This window comes from Pinus tabuliformis, chromosome 9 (assembly GCF_031772625.1).
Source record: "Pinus tabuliformis cultivar Carrire ecotype Pingquan chromosome 9, CPIR1, whole genome shotgun sequence".
Taxonomy (NCBI): Eukaryota; Viridiplantae; Streptophyta; class Pinopsida; order Pinales; family Pinaceae; genus Pinus; species Pinus tabuliformis.
Genome location: NC_142307.1, coordinates 145785172 through 145804228, shown reverse-complemented (window position 1 = coordinate 145804228; position 19057 = coordinate 145785172). Strand labels below are relative to the sequence as shown.

The 19057-nt window shown below is 37.7% G+C and overlaps 1 protein-coding gene across 2 annotated transcripts in view; it reads right to left on the bottom strand.

The window, feature by feature from the left end:
* Positions 1-9332: 9332 nt before the first annotated feature.
* LOC149147528 (uncharacterized) overlaps positions 9333-19057 on the bottom strand; it is a 170426-nt gene continuing 160701 nt past the window's right edge. For both annotated transcript variants that reach the window (XM_089440560.1, XM_089440561.1), the window contains exons 5-6: positions 9851-10124; positions 9333-9756 (exon numbers count right to left, since the gene is read on the bottom strand). In XM_089440560.1, the coding sequence (XP_089296686.1) occupies positions 9562-9756; positions 9851-10124 (469 nt within the window). In that variant the 3' untranslated portion in view covers positions 9333-9561. The remainder of the gene's footprint in view (positions 9757-9850; positions 10125-19057) is intronic.

Below are 19057 nucleotides of genomic sequence, written 5' to 3'. Positions count from 1 at the left end.
TTGCATTATTATCTTTCCTTTGTCATGGCACTAAGACCCTTTCAGTGTAGTATCCCTGAGACCTCATGACTGTCATTACACCTAGTTTCAATGTGATCCTCTCTTTGTGGTAGCACTTGAGATCATCTCCTATCCGAGCTTCTTCTTAAGGTGGGAATGAAGTAGAGATAACAACGAAATTGTATCTTTTCTTAATTGTAATGACACCAAAATAGAGAGACCTCATTCCTGTGATTATATCGAACCTTGTCATTTGGAATAACACTGATCCATACTGTGATATGTGACCAAAACTATGTCTAACTTCTCTGCTCCAATCCACACTGTGATCTCTGCAATTAGACCGAGATTTTGTGTACCCTTATCCAAGCTTCTTTCTTGAAATGATATCTGAACTAGTCACTGCAACTATCCACCTGAATTTAAGAGAGTTATCCGAATTGTGTCTCTATGGAATAGGTCGAGGTGCCTATTTATAGTAGTCTTTCTGTCATAAATAATCTGACATGAATCATACGACCAATTGTGTCTCTATTTAGGTGAAGCCGACATGAGATCTTTATTTTATCTTGAGGCCAAGATGAAGAGGGATAGTTTGTGCTTGTCTTGGAGGGTTACTTGACAATCCTATAAACTCATATACATTTGTAACATGCCCAAGAAGGGTTCTTCATACATACATTGACTCTTGTTGACTTTTATGACAAATACTAAAGGCTCTTAACGGGAGCTTTAACTAAAATAAAATCTATTCCTCATGAAACCCATGAAGCAAGCATTACAATAATAATTTTATTTTTCTTCTTTACATCTTTTACATAAAATCACAATTACATGTCATTATGAAGACCGAACCTAGTTATACTTTTCAACATCTCCCGATCTCTTCCAACTTATAACATGTTTGTTATTATGTAGTGATGTTAAATCAATTAAATCCTTATGCCTAATATGCTCATCTTTATCTGAAGAATCGAACTAACAGAATGATTGTGAATTTACACTTATAAATAGATTTTCATTTGATTCAAAAAGGTGAGGGGAAGCCAATTCTTCATTCTCATATTCGTCATATATGGGTAGTTTTGAAAAATCGACATGACTCATATACAACATAATCAAAAGCACTAAAAGTACCATTACATGCCATTTCATTAGATGAACAAAGATCTTCTGCTATTGATGATTGATCGACATAATGATAGATATATGATGGTAATAAGATTGGGGGCACAATTCATTCTTCAATATTGCATGGTTTACAATCTTTATAAACACTACCACTAAGAAAATCAAATGAATAAAAATCAGATTTATCATTAATGGTTAAATTGTTAGATTCTTCAAGACTTTCTTGATGGTCAAAACTAAATGTTATACCCAGTCCATTCAAACATTCATTCGGTAAACCAAAAGAAGGTAAACATATCTCTTTAGGATCATGAGATTCATTCCGCTGACATTCAACTTCCTCATTAACGTAAGATTCATTTTCTTGAAGCTCTAAATGAGAATTATCAAAATGTTTATCTAGACAACAACAAATTTCAATAAGTGAATTAGAGGGAAACATAGTTGAAAAATGGTGTGGATTTCCTTTAAAGATGAAATACTACTAGGAGGAAGTTTCCTATACCATTGTCGTGCATTTCCCTCTAAGGACATCATGAAAAGTCTCATCAATACGTCCTCATCCTAAACACCAATCTTTGGAATGCAGTTATGGAACTTTATGAGGTGTTGTACAGGATCATCATTTTCGTCTTCATGAAATTGGGGCAGTATCCCACACATCTATCTTGGGCATTTCATTTGGAAAACTTGGTATATTACAAAAATTAAGTGGAGCAAATTATTTAGAAATAGAAGGCATTAAAAAAGGCATTAAGAAACCAAAGAGTCTCTAGGTGAACAAAAAAAAAAGAAATATATACTTGAAAACCTTTAAGGCACCTGCAACTATGAATTTTTCACTAGCAAATCACAAACTTAACCGATTAATCTAGTTACCAAGAAAACAAAACTTTGACTATTCACTCCCCAACAACGATGCCAGAAGAATGTTGTTTTTAAGATTGTCCTAGTAACCGACAACAACCTGAGAAGACATTCACTGAGGGTTTAAAACCCTCCCGCTTTAGGTGACAAGGGCTAACCTCCCTTCCACCATAGGGGGTATTCCCTGTTTAATGTAATTTAAATAGATTTTTCTAATTCCACAAATAAATATGGACATGTTAATGATATGAAAGTGTGTCATTTAAAGGAAGAGTGGTTAGGTTATAGGTGAAAAGGAGACTTATAATAAGTCAAAGAAGGATTCAAATATGCAAGCTAAGTAATTAACCATACCAAAATATATGACATAAAACATAAATAAAGATTAAAACAAAGGAAATAAAAACCAACAAAAATACTCCAACTTTTTGAGTATTACTATTTGTTGCACTACTAATGAGACAAAAATAAATATTTCATTGCTCCTCAATAGTGCATAAAAAAACAACAGAAATCACGTAATCTGCAATAGTATATATGGACAGGGAATGAGTTCATTACTTGTAATAACAAATCAACAATGCTCAAGTTAGTTATTAGTTTGTTAATTTTCTCGAAATAAACTAGTATAGGTAACCAAAGAAAACAAACGTAAAATAGAAAGTGTGCACTGATATAATATTTTGAAAAATATTGTAATTAGACAAGAAGGGCTCTCATTTCAAGAAGGGCTCTCATTAGACAGTGAATTAACCTTCTAATTTTGAACTGATGATATCCATATGAATGATGTTAGGTCAGTGGGCCCTAAGCATTAATTTGATCATGTATTATGATTTAATATATATTATAATACCAACTTTAGTTTAACGTAATAAGGTTTAATCTTATGTCATTTATATTTTAGCTTTTGTTCTAATCTTATGTCATTTATATTTTAGCTTTTGTTCTATATAGTATGGTTTCTTAAGTGCTGCTTTACGTGAATTTTTATTTATTTTAATAATTAAACCTATATAACTCACATGTCATATACTTTGTAAAACGGTTTGATAATTTTCATTTGATTTCTAATAATCATCGTAAGAATTCTTCAATTATAATTCGACCCTAAAATATTGAGTACATTTTTGTGTGAGTAAATTTCACTTTTAAATTAGGAAAAATAAACCTTTGCAATTTCGTAGTCATTGATTTAAATATGTATGGAGTGCATCTTTGTGTGAGTAAATTTCATTTTTCAATTAGGAAAAATAAACCTTGGCAATTTTATAGTCATTGATTTAAATATGTGGACATGTGGTTTCATAGACCTCCGTTGATGTATTATGATTTAATATATATTATAATACCAACTTTTGTTTAATGCAATAAGGTTTAATCTCATGTCATTTATATTTTAGCTTTTGTTCTATATTGTATTATGATTCAATATATATTATAATACCTACTTTCATTTAATGCAATAAGGTTTAATCTCATGTTATTTATATTTTAGTTTTTGTTCTATATTGTATGGTTGCTTAAGTGTTGCTTCACGTGAATTTTTATTTATTTTAATAATTAAGCCTACATAACTCACATGTCAAATACTTTGTAAATATTTTTGTGTGAGTAAATTTCATTTTTCAAATAGGAAAAATAAACCTTTGCAATTTCATAGTCATTGATTTAAATATGTATGGAGTACATCTTTGGGTGAGTAAATTTCATTTTTCAATTAGGAAAAATAAACTTTTGCAATTTCATAGACATTGATTTTAATGTGTGGATTTCAACTTTATTTGGAATCGTAAGAAGAGGCTAATAAGGTTAATAAAAATGGTTTATATTATTTATACATTTTTCAGAATTTATATTTACATGAATGATTTTTGAACTTTGTTTTGCACCCAAGACTTAGATATATGGAAGTAAAGGTGAGGGTTAAAATTTGGTGAGTAATTCATGACGAGATTAATGGTAATATCATATGAGGTAAAAACACAGATTTAATCTTCATGAAAAACTTAGATATATGGAAGTAAAAGTGAAGCTTAAAATTTGGTGAGTAATTCATGATGAGATTAATGGTAATATCATATGAGGTAAAAATAGAGATTTAATCTTCATGAAAACCTATTTTTCAATATTCATTACATACATACATTCATTTTTTAGGAAAGTCAACCCTCCTAAATATATGGACATTAAAGGATTTACATAAGAAACAATTCATTTGTATATTTAATTCCCCCTTTTGTGGATAATGTTTGCCCATTTTTAGGAGTTCTTAGTTTAGAATAAAAGTGTTAATCATATTTTAGTGATATGCATTAGTTAACATTTAATTATTATGTTTTATATGTGATAAATAAAATTAAAATCATAATAAAGTAATACATATGCATATCTATGGATTGTGACATTTCCTAAATGATGTCACTTACATCATTAACCTCATTCCCGATTCTTTATATTTCATTTTAATTTAGTTTACTAATCCTCCCTTTTTGGTATGCTAGGAGTAAACGATAAAGATTCAAATATGATCTCAAGAAGTTAACTTAGGTCAACATAAATAGGAAAATTCCTACGAAGGTCGAGTTTTTTAAGGAGGGTCAAATCAAGCACCAATATACTGGAAGGTAAGGATATGCATTGGGTCTTATACATGATTGCAAGTGGGTCTTCATCTTGGGGTTTGGCCTCCCTATACAGGATCTAAGCCCTTTAGAGGGTCATGATGGTACTTGTAGGGTGAGCATTGAGAGCCATGGGCTTCCACCACAACAAAGAGCAAATAGCCACGCCATGGGATTGTTCAACACCACATGATTGCTTGCTCATGTCCTAGTTATTCGACGATGATGATGCACTTGGACCATATTGCCCAGTTGGCTACACCCTCGCACCACACATTTGGTAGTGGATCCAGGGCCCAGATGGGGTTTTCTCTCACCTAGGGAGACAAGGGAGGGCTTGTATCATCGTTCCAACCCTTACCGATGGAGCACATACTTGCTTGATCCAATTGAAGTCCCATGAGGCCAGTCTTTGTGCCCCACAACCACTTGGGAGTACCACAAGTTATTTGCTTGGAGATTAAGGGGCCACCCCCTTTATCATGGTTGTTGGATCCCTCCTATTCCTTATGACACATGAGGGACTTGATTTGGCCTCCAACAACCCTATTAGCTATTGTTCTATCATTTCGGCCCTCTTGAGAGGTTTGTCATTTAGTTTTGGAGCTTTGGTGGGCTTGTCACCAAAATAGTGTTATTTTGCACATTATTTTATTCTACCGCCATCATTAGGCTAATTAGGCATAATTCTAACTCCTAAGGCTCATATAAATACAAGAGTCTCATTGTATCATTCATCATCACTTGGATTGGATTTCTTCTCTTTCAGACCTACTATTCATGGACAAATTGGAATTTTCTTGATGCATTTTGATGTTTGGGTTATTGCTATCTTATCTCAAAGCTTCGGTTTTGCAAATGTGATGGATGGATATACTCTTCTTGTCATCTAAGTGCTCTTTCATGCGAATTTTCTTATTGATACATGTCTAACGTATGTAATGTTATGTCATGATCTTACTAGTGCTCTAAATTAATGTGAATTCATGAAACACTTGGAATCTTGATACAATGCATATGTTATTCATTTGACAAGAACAACGGATGTTCCTAGGGGTTGGTTTGTGCACCTTTACCTTGGAACTCCATCAAAATTTGTGAATGAAGTGTAAATTCCTTTTTATGACCTAACTATTACCTCTCTAGGCTAGCGAAGTTGCAAAAATGGCTCCTTGGTAGAGCGAGAATCTCAAAATCAAATCCATCTTAACTCCATTCATCCCAATAGGCTAGGCACTGATCCTTGTCCCCTTGGTGATCACCTAAAAGCTTCATCTTTTTCACCTTCCCAAAATTTCATCCTTAACCCTATACAACCAACCAGGGCCTTGTGCGAAATTCATTAGGGGCTTGCCGTTGAAAAACTAATTGGATAGATTAATGCGCTATTGTCTCCTCTAGTGCTCCTCAACATTTGAGGTCATTTCCATAGTTTGTTTGAAAGAAAAATCAAACCCTAGCTCAAACTTAAAGACTAATCTCTTGCATCTTTGGTCCGGGGCTTTTGAAAGTCTACCTACTCAAAAACTCAACAAAAGTTAATTGTTCTTGTGACCTTCCCTTATCATCACTTAAACTAGATACTCTCTTAAAAATCATTCAAACCCTAGTTCAAACTTGGATCTTCCCAAGGCTCCTTTTTTTGGTCCCATATGATAGTTTGTTCTTTATCTTACAAGGCCACTTGAAGAACCTTGTTTCCTTAGACAGTCTTAGGTCTAGGATATCCTTCATAAGAAAATATCCCTATTCCCTAGGTTTAAGCCTCCCTTTGAGCCTTTCTTGGAGAGCCTTTACCTTTCCTTTGAAGCAAACAAGCTATTATTTGAGTCTCTCCCTTGAATGACCTTTGGAAATCACATTGTATCTCATCATTGACTTTATCCCATCTACTGATTTCCTTCACGCTAGGAATCCTCCCATCAGTGAAAGTCCATAAAGAGTAGGGGACATTGACTGAGGTGACAATGGGTCCTCCTATTGTTGTCACTTGGTCTAGTAGTAGTCCCTTTGGAATCCCTCATAGGACCCCTGCTAGATTGTGTGGCAACAATCCCTAGATTCTAACCCGATCTTTTGCTATGCTTTTCGAATGACTTTGAAGGCTCTGATCCTTGACAACATCTACTGCCAACCTTTTGTTAGACCTTGCCATAACTGTTTCTGTTTTTTAGTTATTTTTTATGTTATATAATACAATTTCTTCTGTTTATTTACACAAACACACATCAATTACAAGTAATTTGTAGAAAAGAGTGAGGCCTTCATTGACTATCACTTCAATAAACCATTCATATAAGCGAAAAGGGTGCATGTAAAAGCTTATAGTTGGTTGCAAGAGGCAAAGTGAGTTTAGGAATGTTCTGCTAGAAGCTTAATGGGTGTGTAAATACTACCAAAATTATCGTTGATAGTAAGAAGCAAAATGAGTTTAGGAATTGGAGATGAGAATTATGTCATGCCAGATGGTATTGAATCTATAAAGGAGTTGTCAATGTTAGGTGCCATCTAATCAATAAAGGAATGAGTCAAGCAACTCTACTCATAATCAAGTTTGTAAAGTAATATGGCAACAAAGTACAGAGCAAACAAAACACATGAACCAAATCAAAGCAGATTGCAGTTTGCTTTAATTTATTGAAATTGCATTAACCAAAGCTGAGTACAACACAATTTGCTTTAATTTGTTGTGACTTAGTTTAATACCGAAATCTGCTCTATTTATTATAATTATTACTTTTTACAAGGGTCCTCTTGGATACATATGTATAATGAAATTTTCTTGTTAATGATGTAATTTATTTTAAAGTGCATTAGGGCTGGTTTTTTTTGTTAATGATGTAGTTTAAAGGCCAATAAGGATGATGACAAACCCTTTCCAGTTCTAAATCACCTAGGAAATATATACCGCACATGAAATTATTGATTTTCAAAAACAAGGATGACAAAGGGCAGATTTTTATCTACGGAGACGAGAAAGACGGCAAGATTTCGATTCATTGTAGAACATTATTTTGGCATTCATAGTCCTTTTTGAAAATGCTATATAACCAAATCATATTGTTTTATAACTTTGCAATCTAAAATCAACCATGGTCCAAACTTGGAATCAAAGAATTTCAAACAAAACCCAACTGTTTAATATAGATATATAGACCTTGTTATTAAATTGCCACTGAGACCATAGGCCAAAACACAGTTACAACTTACACGACTTATAAACTGAGCACTTAAAACCAGCAAATGAACTAAAAAAATGCATGCAACCACCAACGGTTATTTCAATGGCAAAAACAGCAGTGGCAACAAGAAAGCAACTGCAATGGCCATTGCTCAATAACAACACAAAATATCCTAAAATTAAGCATCATTTACAGGGATTGATTTCACTACTAGGTTCTCCTTTAACAAAACTTTCTTGCCGATGTCTGATATACCATAAATACAACACATGAATGTTTTATAAACTTTTCATCAAACGAAACACTCTTAAACGAATTCTATTTGATTTAGAACAATATCCTTTATTTCTTTATTGGAATATATCTCATCCCCACTGAACAAAACCAGATGATGTTCCCTTTTGATCGGTGCCATTTATTCCACAGTTAACTTCTCAAATAAAACCTTTTCTATCACAGTTCCAGTGATTTCTATTTTGGAAACACTTTCACGGATGTGCTATGAAAGGGTAATTCCACTCTGTCAAAATCGCCAAGGACTTGCTCCTAGCCTAATTCACACCCACTCGAGGTGTTTTAGACCTGGGTCTCAGTATCAATACAATTTCGATCATCTCACAACTTGCCATTAGACCACACACCCGAGGGCTAGTCTAGCTTTGTCACTAGTGAAGATGAAACTTGAAGAACATCCATATGCCACATGAAACAACGTCATATAAAGATAAACATCCGAAGATTGGCTTGCGGAAATAGGAACCCCTCCAAAAGTACTGATATGATTGTGTTACACTGCTTCTACGTAGGCTCGGACTAATTTCCCATTAGACGATTCAGTGGAAATTGGATAGTTGCTATAATAGTGTTCTGAATACGAAAATCTAATTTCTTCTTTGATCTGATACTTCAACTTGGAAATGGAAAAATCTCCAAAGCAACTCTAATGTCCACACTATTAAATCGCACACAGTCCAGGTTTAGTACACTTCTTCCTGACCCAAAGCTGTCAAACTTGGTGGCTTTTCCAGAAGGAAACCGTATTCAGCAGAGAATACGAAGCATACACAATGATTCTGAACACGTGGGCTGTTTTATTGGCAAAACTGCTGGAGAATGTTACTTTTGTTTTCTCGAAGAAATATTGTGAGGCTCATCACAGAGAGCATCATCATCAAAAGCAACACTCAACTGATAATCGAGGAAACAGCTCACTTGGCAGTTGTTGCCGTTGCCCTTCTAAATACAATGACTTCCAGCACTTCTTATTAACTCTACTCATGCTTACCTGTCAGATTACTGTTGATATTACCCATTCCCAATGCTAAATCTTACATCAACTCTTGCCAGCTTCCTTATCCAACAACCTTCTGTAGAAGCTTAAGGTGAGAAACTATAAAACTAAGACTTATTTAAAGAAAAATTCAAAGTAAACTCTTTTCAGAACAGAGCTTCACTGGTAAACCATGTCAAACCCATTAGAGCCATTGCAAATACCAAAAAAAAAAATTCCCTTAAAAGACACGTTGGGATAAGTTTTTCACGTCCATATCTACTAAATATTAAAGAAACAGGTTACTGCAGCAGCAATGTGTAAATTCCCGAACGCATGCATGTATTTTATTAAATGTCACTTTCTTTCCTGATACTCCTTTCAATATATCATATAAAGTGCCTCGAAAGAGAGTTAACATCTTAGATTTACTAAAGAATCCCTACTATGCATATTAAACTAAATTTATCAAGTAAATCCCTTCCATTTATACAAAGAAACAAAGCTTAATTACAAAGGCCAAGAATATTTGCATTAAAAATGCACTTATGCATGCTGTAATCCATTTGTCACTTCCACTCATGCAAGATCGCATATTCACTGCTACAAAGCTTGCTGCCGCTAAGCCAGCAAGAGCAATAACAGTCCATCTTAAAAACTCAGTTGGGAAGATTAACAGAATCTGCCAAACAGCAAACAAGCAGTTATTACTACCTTGAAGACATTAAATAGTACATATTTGAAAATCATAATGCATAGATAAAACGTGTGCATACCGAAGCTGGAATGAAGATAAACAGAGAATACCCATAAAGACACCACAGCTGCACCAAGGGTGTTGATATGCCCAAGTAACGGAGGAGGAAATAAAATCCGAGGGGTACCAAACAGATGTATCCATAAATCAAGCACGCAGCCCAGCTCATATAATTAATGTCATAATGCCAGTCAATTTTATCTTCACTCTTTATGGAAGACAAATAGGAAGCATAATTTCCCAGTGCCGTTACCGCAAATACAAGAGTTGTGGAAATCCAAAGAGGCCCATACCTGTATCACCTGATTGAGGCTCAGTAAGTTATCAACGACAACATGAGAAGTTTGGAGTCAACAATTTAAATACGACATCAAAATTAATTCAGGGCCTGGAGATATGCATACTATGCTGAATGGATGCAATAAGAAGTGTTAATTTGTATGGGATTTTTTTCTTTTTTCTTTTTGAAACTAAATAACCACAAACCAACTCTTAGAGTTCAAGCTTAAAGTACTGAACTAAACAGTCCAAATCAGTGTGAAGAAACAAGCACAAAAACGTACATGTAATAATGCTGTGGCTAGTTCTAACTTCATACCACCAATAACAAACAATGCATCAATAGCAAACATAATAGATCCTAAATGATACGTGTAATGATATAACATAACATGATGATCACAAATCATCTATCCCATTTAGTCAAAGGGGGTGTTGAGAAATCTAGGGGGCAGCAAGGTAGGAGATTTCTCTTCCTGATAACTGCTTGTGATGTGTTTTTATTTTACTTAGTTAGCTTCTTCTTTCACTTATTATTATTAGAGTTCTCTATCATCAAACAACTACCAAAGCATAAAGAACAATGAGACAATAGGACACAGTGTGTACGCTATCAGCCAGTGCCAAAACCTCTCCAACTAAGAGGAAAACCCACGAGAATTTTTCTTCTTATAGAATCTTCAATTGATGAATTCCATTACCAAAGACAACCCTTGATCAACAACCCCTCCAAGACCAAATCAATCCTTGCCTCAAGTCAAAGTCAACTTCTTCTTGATACTGCTGTAGCCTTTCCTTTGTCCTTAACCCTTGGCCTTGCAACCCTAGTCTGATATTTTCGGCCTTCTTGACTGCAATTCTCGCCCCCCTGGAGATGACTGTACTTTTCGCACGTGTGACAGAATTAGGGCAACTTTAGCCCTTTTCCTCCTTTGCTTGGCTTGTGCTAGTCTCTTTGTGACTTTGGCCTGCAAGATACCCTTTTTCCTTGACTTGTTTTGGCCTCCTTGAGTTGACTGTACCTCTGATTTGCTGCAATAGGATAAACCCTAATCTCCTCGTGCATGTGAACAAAATTAGCCCAAAACAGTTCCAAAATCACTTCACTCTTCCTTCTTTCTTGACCTCCTCTTCTTCGCTTGATGTGAGACTCTTTCTTGTCCAATGATCGAACTTTTGTGATCTTGCTTGAATGCTCTTCAAAGTGGTTGACTAGCCTTGTATATATAGGCTTCTTGTCACATCAAATAGGCCGACTTGACTTTTGAGAAGGCCGACTTGTTGCATGCATTTTGACTTGGTCTTGGAGGGTTCCTTGACTCTATTTTGACTTAAATAATTTTCTTTTACAATATGTAACTTGCCCAAATGGGTCTTTCATACATGACAATGACTCATAAGCCCTAGAAGCTCTCAATGGGAGCTTGACCTATAAAATAAATTCCTCTTGAGCATGAAACCCATGCCTCAAGATCAACAATAATAAATTTATTTTTCTCATTACATCAAATACATAAAATCATGATTACATATGTCATTATGAAGACCGAACCTAGTTACGTATTTCAATAGGGGGCATCTAGGCATTCTAGTTTTTTTAGGGAGTGCCTTGGAGTTCCCTTTTCAAGGAGAGCACTTCCTTATTTAAGAGGAGAATTCTTAGTGCATCCCCAAAAGGGAAAATGGGGAAATGTCTCCATTTGAGTTCACAAACCAAGAGCATGTTGATTTTTGTGTAGCAACGAACGGTATTCCTATATGGCTAAATAGTTTTCAAGTCGACCTAGGAAAATTATGATTTTTTATTTTTTTTTAAGTGACTAGTTGGCCCAGCATATCAAGGGTTGTGTCCCTTGGGTTATTTCACCCCATTTGACAAGTACTAATAGATGATGTGATGCCTCATTTGTTAACCAACAAAGAGCAAGTCTAGTCTAATTTGTCTGAGGTCTATCTTCTTTCTCTTCGACAGCCGCACGTGTGAGGAAGGAGGACGATTTGATATGGCCCTTTGATTAAACCCTTCACCAACCTGTTTGACAGAGTAATTCACAGCTGATTGACCAAGCTGCTTGACCAAGTTTGACCACAAAACAGGCTGACTTTGACTGCACGTGGAGAGTTCACTGTAGGAGTTGACCGCAGGGCTAAAATTGACTAGGCCAAAAGTTTGACTAGATTTGACCTTTTTCGCTGGTTTGACCAGCATTGACTAGCTGTTGATTTTGACCAGGTTTGCTGGTATTTTGACTTGGATATTGGCACAGATTTCTAGACAAATTGCTGATTTGTAAACCTTGCTGAAGAATAATTTCTCCTAAGAAAAGTTGTTCGGTTTTCTTCCAAGGTTGGATTTGCTAGGGTAAATATATTGTCTCTATTGTGCATGGCTGTCTTTCTATGATCTTTACTATTTCTGCTGCATTCACTGTTGAAATTTTCCTAGTGTAATTATTCAATGATAGAAATGGCATAAATACTGTAAGAAAAATCATTAGCAAATAATTATTTGACAGAAAATTGCATCTACTGTACATCTTGTAGAAAATTCAACATGGTATCAATGTATCACTTATTAAAGCTTTGTTGAAAGAGCGCCCATTGAAGTAAAGTGTAAGATACAATAATCAACGGCTCGTTTGGATTTTTGATCTCTTGTCAAAATGGTGCCAAGTTTCGGAGTAGAAGATAGGTTGGATGGTGCTTCTTGGAAGACCATGATACTTCTTATCTTGGAAGAACATGACCTTCAAGATTATGTGAAGGGAGTCATTCTAGAGCTAGAGGGAGTTGAGGATAAAGCCAAGTATAAGAAGAATGAGGCCAAGACTGAGAGAATCTTGATAGATTCCACAAACGACCACTTGATTCTACATGTTGCTGAGTTGAAGACAGCCAAAAGAGTGTGTGATGCTTTGTTGGGATTGTACGAGCATAGCAACACTAGTCGGAAGCTAACCTTGAGGCATCAACTTCGGAGTGTCATGATGACTAGATCAGGTTTTGTTGTCACTTATCTTATGAGAGTCTCTCACTTGAGAGATGAACTTAGAACCATTGGAGATACCATTGATGATGCAAAGCTTGTTATAGTGACTCAATTGATTTTCCCTCCTCATGGGATCCATTTGTTCAAGGAATTTATGCACGAGAAAAACTGTCCAAGTTTGATAAGTTATGGACTGATTGCGTTGAAGAGGAGGCCAAATTGTTGTCCAAGGATAGCTTGTAGGGACCTAAGGATGGAGAAACTCAGAAGAAGAAGGTTATGTCAAATATCACGTGCTTCAACTGTCATGATTTTGGACACTATGCCTCCCAGTGTCTTCAGAAGAAAAGGAAGGAAACAACAACATGCATCAATAGTCGATGTTGATGATGATGATGGACACATCAACTTCATAAGAAGACAAAGGAATCTAAACTTGATAAGATTGCAGATGGACTTCGAAAACAATGCTTCTTTTGACATTCATTAATGGTTTCTCCCATGAAGGCCAACAATGAGATCTTCAGCGGGATTCAAGGTGGAGCGGATATGCTCAGTAATTTATAGAAATATATATTTTTTATTAATAACTTGAATGATGATGATTACAATGGTGGAAGGCCCTAACTTCAATACAACCTAGGTGCCATTACATGAGGGGGTGTGATCTTTGATCATGACCCTTGTTGGAAAATCAGAAAGGCAATAAAGATTTTCTCAATCTTGATAATTACTAGTGATGTTTCTTATTTTTTTTTTAGACAAAGGTCGGGTGCTATGTATTAATCTGAAAAAAGGAGGAGGCTAAGTGCCTTACATAAGATGCTTCAGGAGCATTTTGAAGCCAAGGAATTACAAAAAGGAATTTTTCCTTGGTTCTTACTTTGGTTGGACTGATCCTATTGTTACTTATACTACTATAGATTTTGACATACTGCCGTCCCCAAAATTTACATTTACAAAACATGACTAATCAATCTCGATGTGGCTCATCTTTCTTGCAGTTGATCCCTCTGGATCCTGGTCAGCTTCGATTGGCTTGGCGCTGGAGGAGGATGTAGCATCTTTCTTGTCCATCATATCCTTGAGTATTTCGATCCGCTCTTCAGCGTGGCTGCATCTGTTGTGTAGAGTACTGAATTGTTCATGCAGTGAGTGTACCCTGTGCAGAAAGAGGGCCATCTCTGCTCTATACTTATCATGAATGATTTTGACTTGCTCTTCCAACCGATTCTCCAAGCTGCGGACCTGGTCCTCCAAGGCTCTCTGTTGAACTCGGACTTCTTCAAACTCCACATTCAGGTCCCGGCAATGGAAGCAATCTTCTGGGCGTTCCATTGAATTCTTTGCCTGGGTAGTGGCACTGTTTCTTTGCTTGTATTCTTGATGCTGTCGAATCGCTTTGCTACTAATAGGAGTAGATCTACTCCGGCTCTCGGTAGTGTTAAGAGCACTTAGAAGAATGCATTTTAAATGCCTGAAGCTGTCACGCTTACCACTGGGTCGGTTAAGCTCGACAGCGTTCTCACTTTTTGACAGGGTGAAAACGGATCCTCTATCACGCTCTACTGCATTTCCTCTTTCTAACTTACAGAGATATGCTGCAAAATAGACTCCTCTCTCAAGCTTACTGCGATGAACTTCGACTGTGGGTTGTTGTTGTTGCGTTACAGGGGTATATAACGAATTTCTATGGGTACAAAGGCGGGAGAGGGATCTGCACATCCCGATGCTCCCCTGACTATTCCTGCTCGTATCTTGGTTGTGATCGATTTAGGACGATTTTCTGTTCTGTGGATCTTGATTCCCCTGCCTTGAACTGAGATTTTGATCCAGCTTCTGATACAATTCCTTTTGATCTGGTCTGTTCTGACCTCTGTTCTGGTGATTTGGTTGCTGTGGCAGATTCTATTAGGTAGGGTGCCCCGCATGCTGATTTGATGTGCGTCTTTCATGGCAGCGATTGGATAGTTAAGTTATCATTGCAGCTTAGCTGGCCTTTGGGTCGATCACAGGCCTTGTTGGCATGGTGGTCAGCTTTTTTGTTGAGACCCCTTAGGATGTGATAATAATGGGCTTCCTCCAGCATGTTATGTAGAACTTGGTTCCTGTTGTTGATTTGTTGCAGCAGTATGTTTGGTGAGTTCCGCTTTTGCTCCATGAGCCGGATAATAATTGCAGAGTCACCAAAAACATTCACTTTCTTGATGCCCAGTTGGATCACTTGATTGAGTCCTTGGAATAAGGCCAGACCTTCGGCCCGATTGTTAGAGAGATCACCCAATCCCCATTCGAAGTGCAAGATAGGCTCTCCATTTGCGTTGCATATGAGGCCTCCTGCGCCTGCAAGGCCAGGATTAGATTTTGAGGCACCATCGAAAAAGAGGCAATATCTGTTGCAGTTGCTCAGCCATAGAGCAAATTCTTCTTCCTTAGGCCTCAACTTCCAAGCTGTAGTTGACTCCTTCAGGCTCGAATTTTCTTTTTCTTGATCTTGGGCGCTGATGATGCTACCATAATTAATCAAATTTCTTTCTTCTGCACTGTAGTTGCTGAGGTTGATTTTGCTGTGGGTGCGAATTGTAACAGCTTCTACCGCTAAGCTGATGGTTTTATGACACATAATTCTGGAGTTGTGTCCTTTGTCTTGGAAAACTTTCTTGGTTCTAGCTAACCATATGCTCCATAGAAGAGTTAATGGTAAAGTATTCCATATCCTCTGTGATAGTGTACTTTTCTTGCTCTTCCATGGGCAAAGTTTCTTCCAATTTTGGACTGTCTCTGCTATGGATGACTTAGGATTCCATTCTGCTCCCCCTACTGATGCGATCTCTTTCCAACATTTTGCGGCCACTTGGCAGTCCATAAACAGATGCTGCATTGTTTCTTCATCTTGAAGACAATTTGGGCACCTGGAAGGGTCTAGGATGCCCCTTTTTTTTAGGTTCTCAGTTGTTAAGATCTTTCCTTTCAGGAGGAGCCAGCAGAAAAATTTTACTTTAGGGGGGGCTTCCGCTTTCCAAACCAATCTCCAATGGCTCCAGATGTCCTGAGGGTAGGCACTTTCGCATAAATGGTGATACCCTGCTTTGGCTGTGTACATGGTTCCCGTGGGGTCCCAGCGATAGCTATCTTTGCCTCCTTTATGAATCGGAGCCTTGTTGTGCAATTGGTCCTTTAGAGCTTTGAAACTTGTTTCCAAATCCCTTGGATAGTCCGGCAAAGTCCAACCAATCCAAGCTTGGGAGGAGCTTCCCCACTTAGTGATTTGGGCTAAGCTCCAAATTCCTCTGTTGTTTAACCAGTTTATGGCTGGAGTTGCTTCTGTATTGGATCCCATAGGGCTCTGACCTAGGATTCTGTCTTTAGAAATACTGATGCTGCTTCCCCCTCCTGGTACTTTGGAGATGTATTGGGCCATGAGTGGGATTATTTTCTTGCATAATTTCCAGATGTTGGAGCTGTCTCTGTTGGGTATATTAGTTTCTAGAAGCTTGTGCCTAGTGCTGCTGAGATACTTGGCTTCTAAAACTGATTTCCACCAAGCTGTGTCCCCTGTGATTAGTCTCCAAACAATTTTAGCCCCAAGAGCTAAATTCAAAAGTTTTGGGGACCTTATTCCAAGGCCTCCTTTTTCTTGGGGCTGGATAACATTTTTCCAGCCACCAGGTTGAACTTTTTCTTCTCCGATTTCCCTCCTTGCCAGAGGAAATGTCGAAGGGCCTTTTCCAATTTATGATGGAAAATCATTGGAGCTTGTAACAATGAAAAACGGTAAATGGGGAGAGAAATCAAACCTGATTTGAGAAGAACAAGACGTCCTGCTGGGTTCAGCCACATGGTTCCCCATTGTTGAATTTTCCTTTTGATTTTGTCGAGGATTTCGTTCCAAGTTTCAGTCTTTAGGGGACCCATACTCACCGGCATCCCTAGATAGGTGAAATGACTCCATTCGAGCTTGTATGAGACCTCTAATATTTTTGCAATGCTTTGAATGGTGTGAGCTGTTGCATTCCATCCATAGATGCAGCTTTTAACTTGATTGATTCTTCCTCCAGAGTAGTCCATGAATTGGTCCATGATCTTTTTGAAGCGCCTTGCAATGGTGTTCGAAGCTCCACCCATCAGGAGGGTATCATCAGCGAATTGGGAATGATTAATATTCTTTGTGCCCTGCGCAAATTGGATACCTGTGATTAGGCCTATTCTTCGGTTGTAATCCAAGGCTTTGCTAAGGGATTCAGCCATGAGGATGAATAGGTAAGGGGATAGGGGGCAGCCTTGCCTAAGGCCCCGGGAGGATTGAAAGGCTGCACAAGGTCTTCCATTCACCAAAGGAGAAATCCAGGGACTAGAGATGCAAGCTTTGACCATATTTATAAAGGAGGTATTGAATCCCAGTTTGTTCAGAACAGCAAAAAGGAAGGAGTGTCTGACTCTATCGAAGGCGTTGGCAAGATCAAGTTTAAGGATGAATCCTTTTTCCTTTCGACTAAGGCTAGAATGGATGGCTTCTTGAACCAGAAGAATGGAGTCAGAGATGTGCCTGTTGGCTAAAAAACCTCCCTGATTTTCAGAAATTAAGGAAGGAAGTATAGGCTTGAGTCTTGAAGACAAGATTTTTGTGATTATTTTATAAGCGGAATTGCAAAGGGAAATGGGCCGGAATCTGGAGAAAGTGGTCGGCCTGTTCTCTTTTGGGATGAGAGCTAGATACGTTGAGTTGGTATAGCCCCCTAGTTTGCCTTTCCTAAGGACCCAACGAATCATCTTGAGGAGGTCTTTTTTAATCATTGGCCAATATTCTCTGAAGAAGCTGATAGGAAACCCATCAGGACCTGGAGCTTTGTCCGGATGGAGGCTCTAGACTGCCTTTTTGACTTCATCCTCCTCGACATCTTGGGTGAGGCTGTTATTCATTTCTTGAGTGACTTCTTTGGTCATATGTTGGAGGAAATTGGAGAAGTCCTCCTCATTTTTGTCCTCTGTAAGGAGAGATCTGAAGTGGGAGGTTGCAGCAGCTTTTATGGAGTCTTGAGTCTCATGGTTGTTCCCTTCACTATCTCTGATTGCGCTAACTGTGTTTCTTGCCTTCCTGATTGTGGCTTGTTTATGGAAGTAAGAGGTGTTTTTGTCACCTTCACGCAGCCAGGTCTGCCTAGATTTTAATCTCCATTTGATCTCCTCGTCTCTAGCTGTTTGGCGCAGCTCTGCATATAATCTGATCTCTTCTTGTCGTGCTTGCTGGGTGAGTCCTTCCGCTTCAATAGTTTGCTGTATTTTTTCAAGATTTTGTTTGATATCCTTTTTTAATGCCTCGGGTTCCTTGTAGTTGGTCTTTGCCCATGACTTGAGTGCTTGCCTTGTTTGCTTCAATTTTGTTTCCCAAATGTAAATTGGGGAGCCCTCCACATGCTGAGACCAAGCTTGTTTAACTGTATCTCGGGCAGCAGGAATTTGATTCCAAAGAGAGGAGAATTTGAAAGGGAGGGGGCCGAGGTGGCTTTGGCTTTGCAGAGTAAGGGTGATGGGGTAGTGGTCCGAGGCTGAAGTATTGAGGATGTCAGACTGCCCGTTGGAGAAAGAGGACAGAAAGGCGATGTTAACAAGGAAACGGTCAAGTCTTTCCATAATGTTACATGCTCCCAACCGCCTATTGCTCCAAGTATACCTGCGATTCTTGGGCTTTAAATCGACCAAGTCTTTTTCTTGCATGATGTGTTCCAGCCGGTTTCGGAAATGATCAGCGCTGAAATTCCCTCCTCTTTTCTCATTTGAGTGCATGACCAGGTTTAAGTCCCTTGCTAGGATGAGGTTGTTACCGTGATCTTCTTCTAAATCTTCCTCTAGGGTGGTCCAACATACTTCTTTTTCCCTGTAATGGTTAGGAGAGTAGATATTGTAGATTTTAACATCAATGCCATTGTCCTTGCTTTCCAATTTAACACTTATCCAATG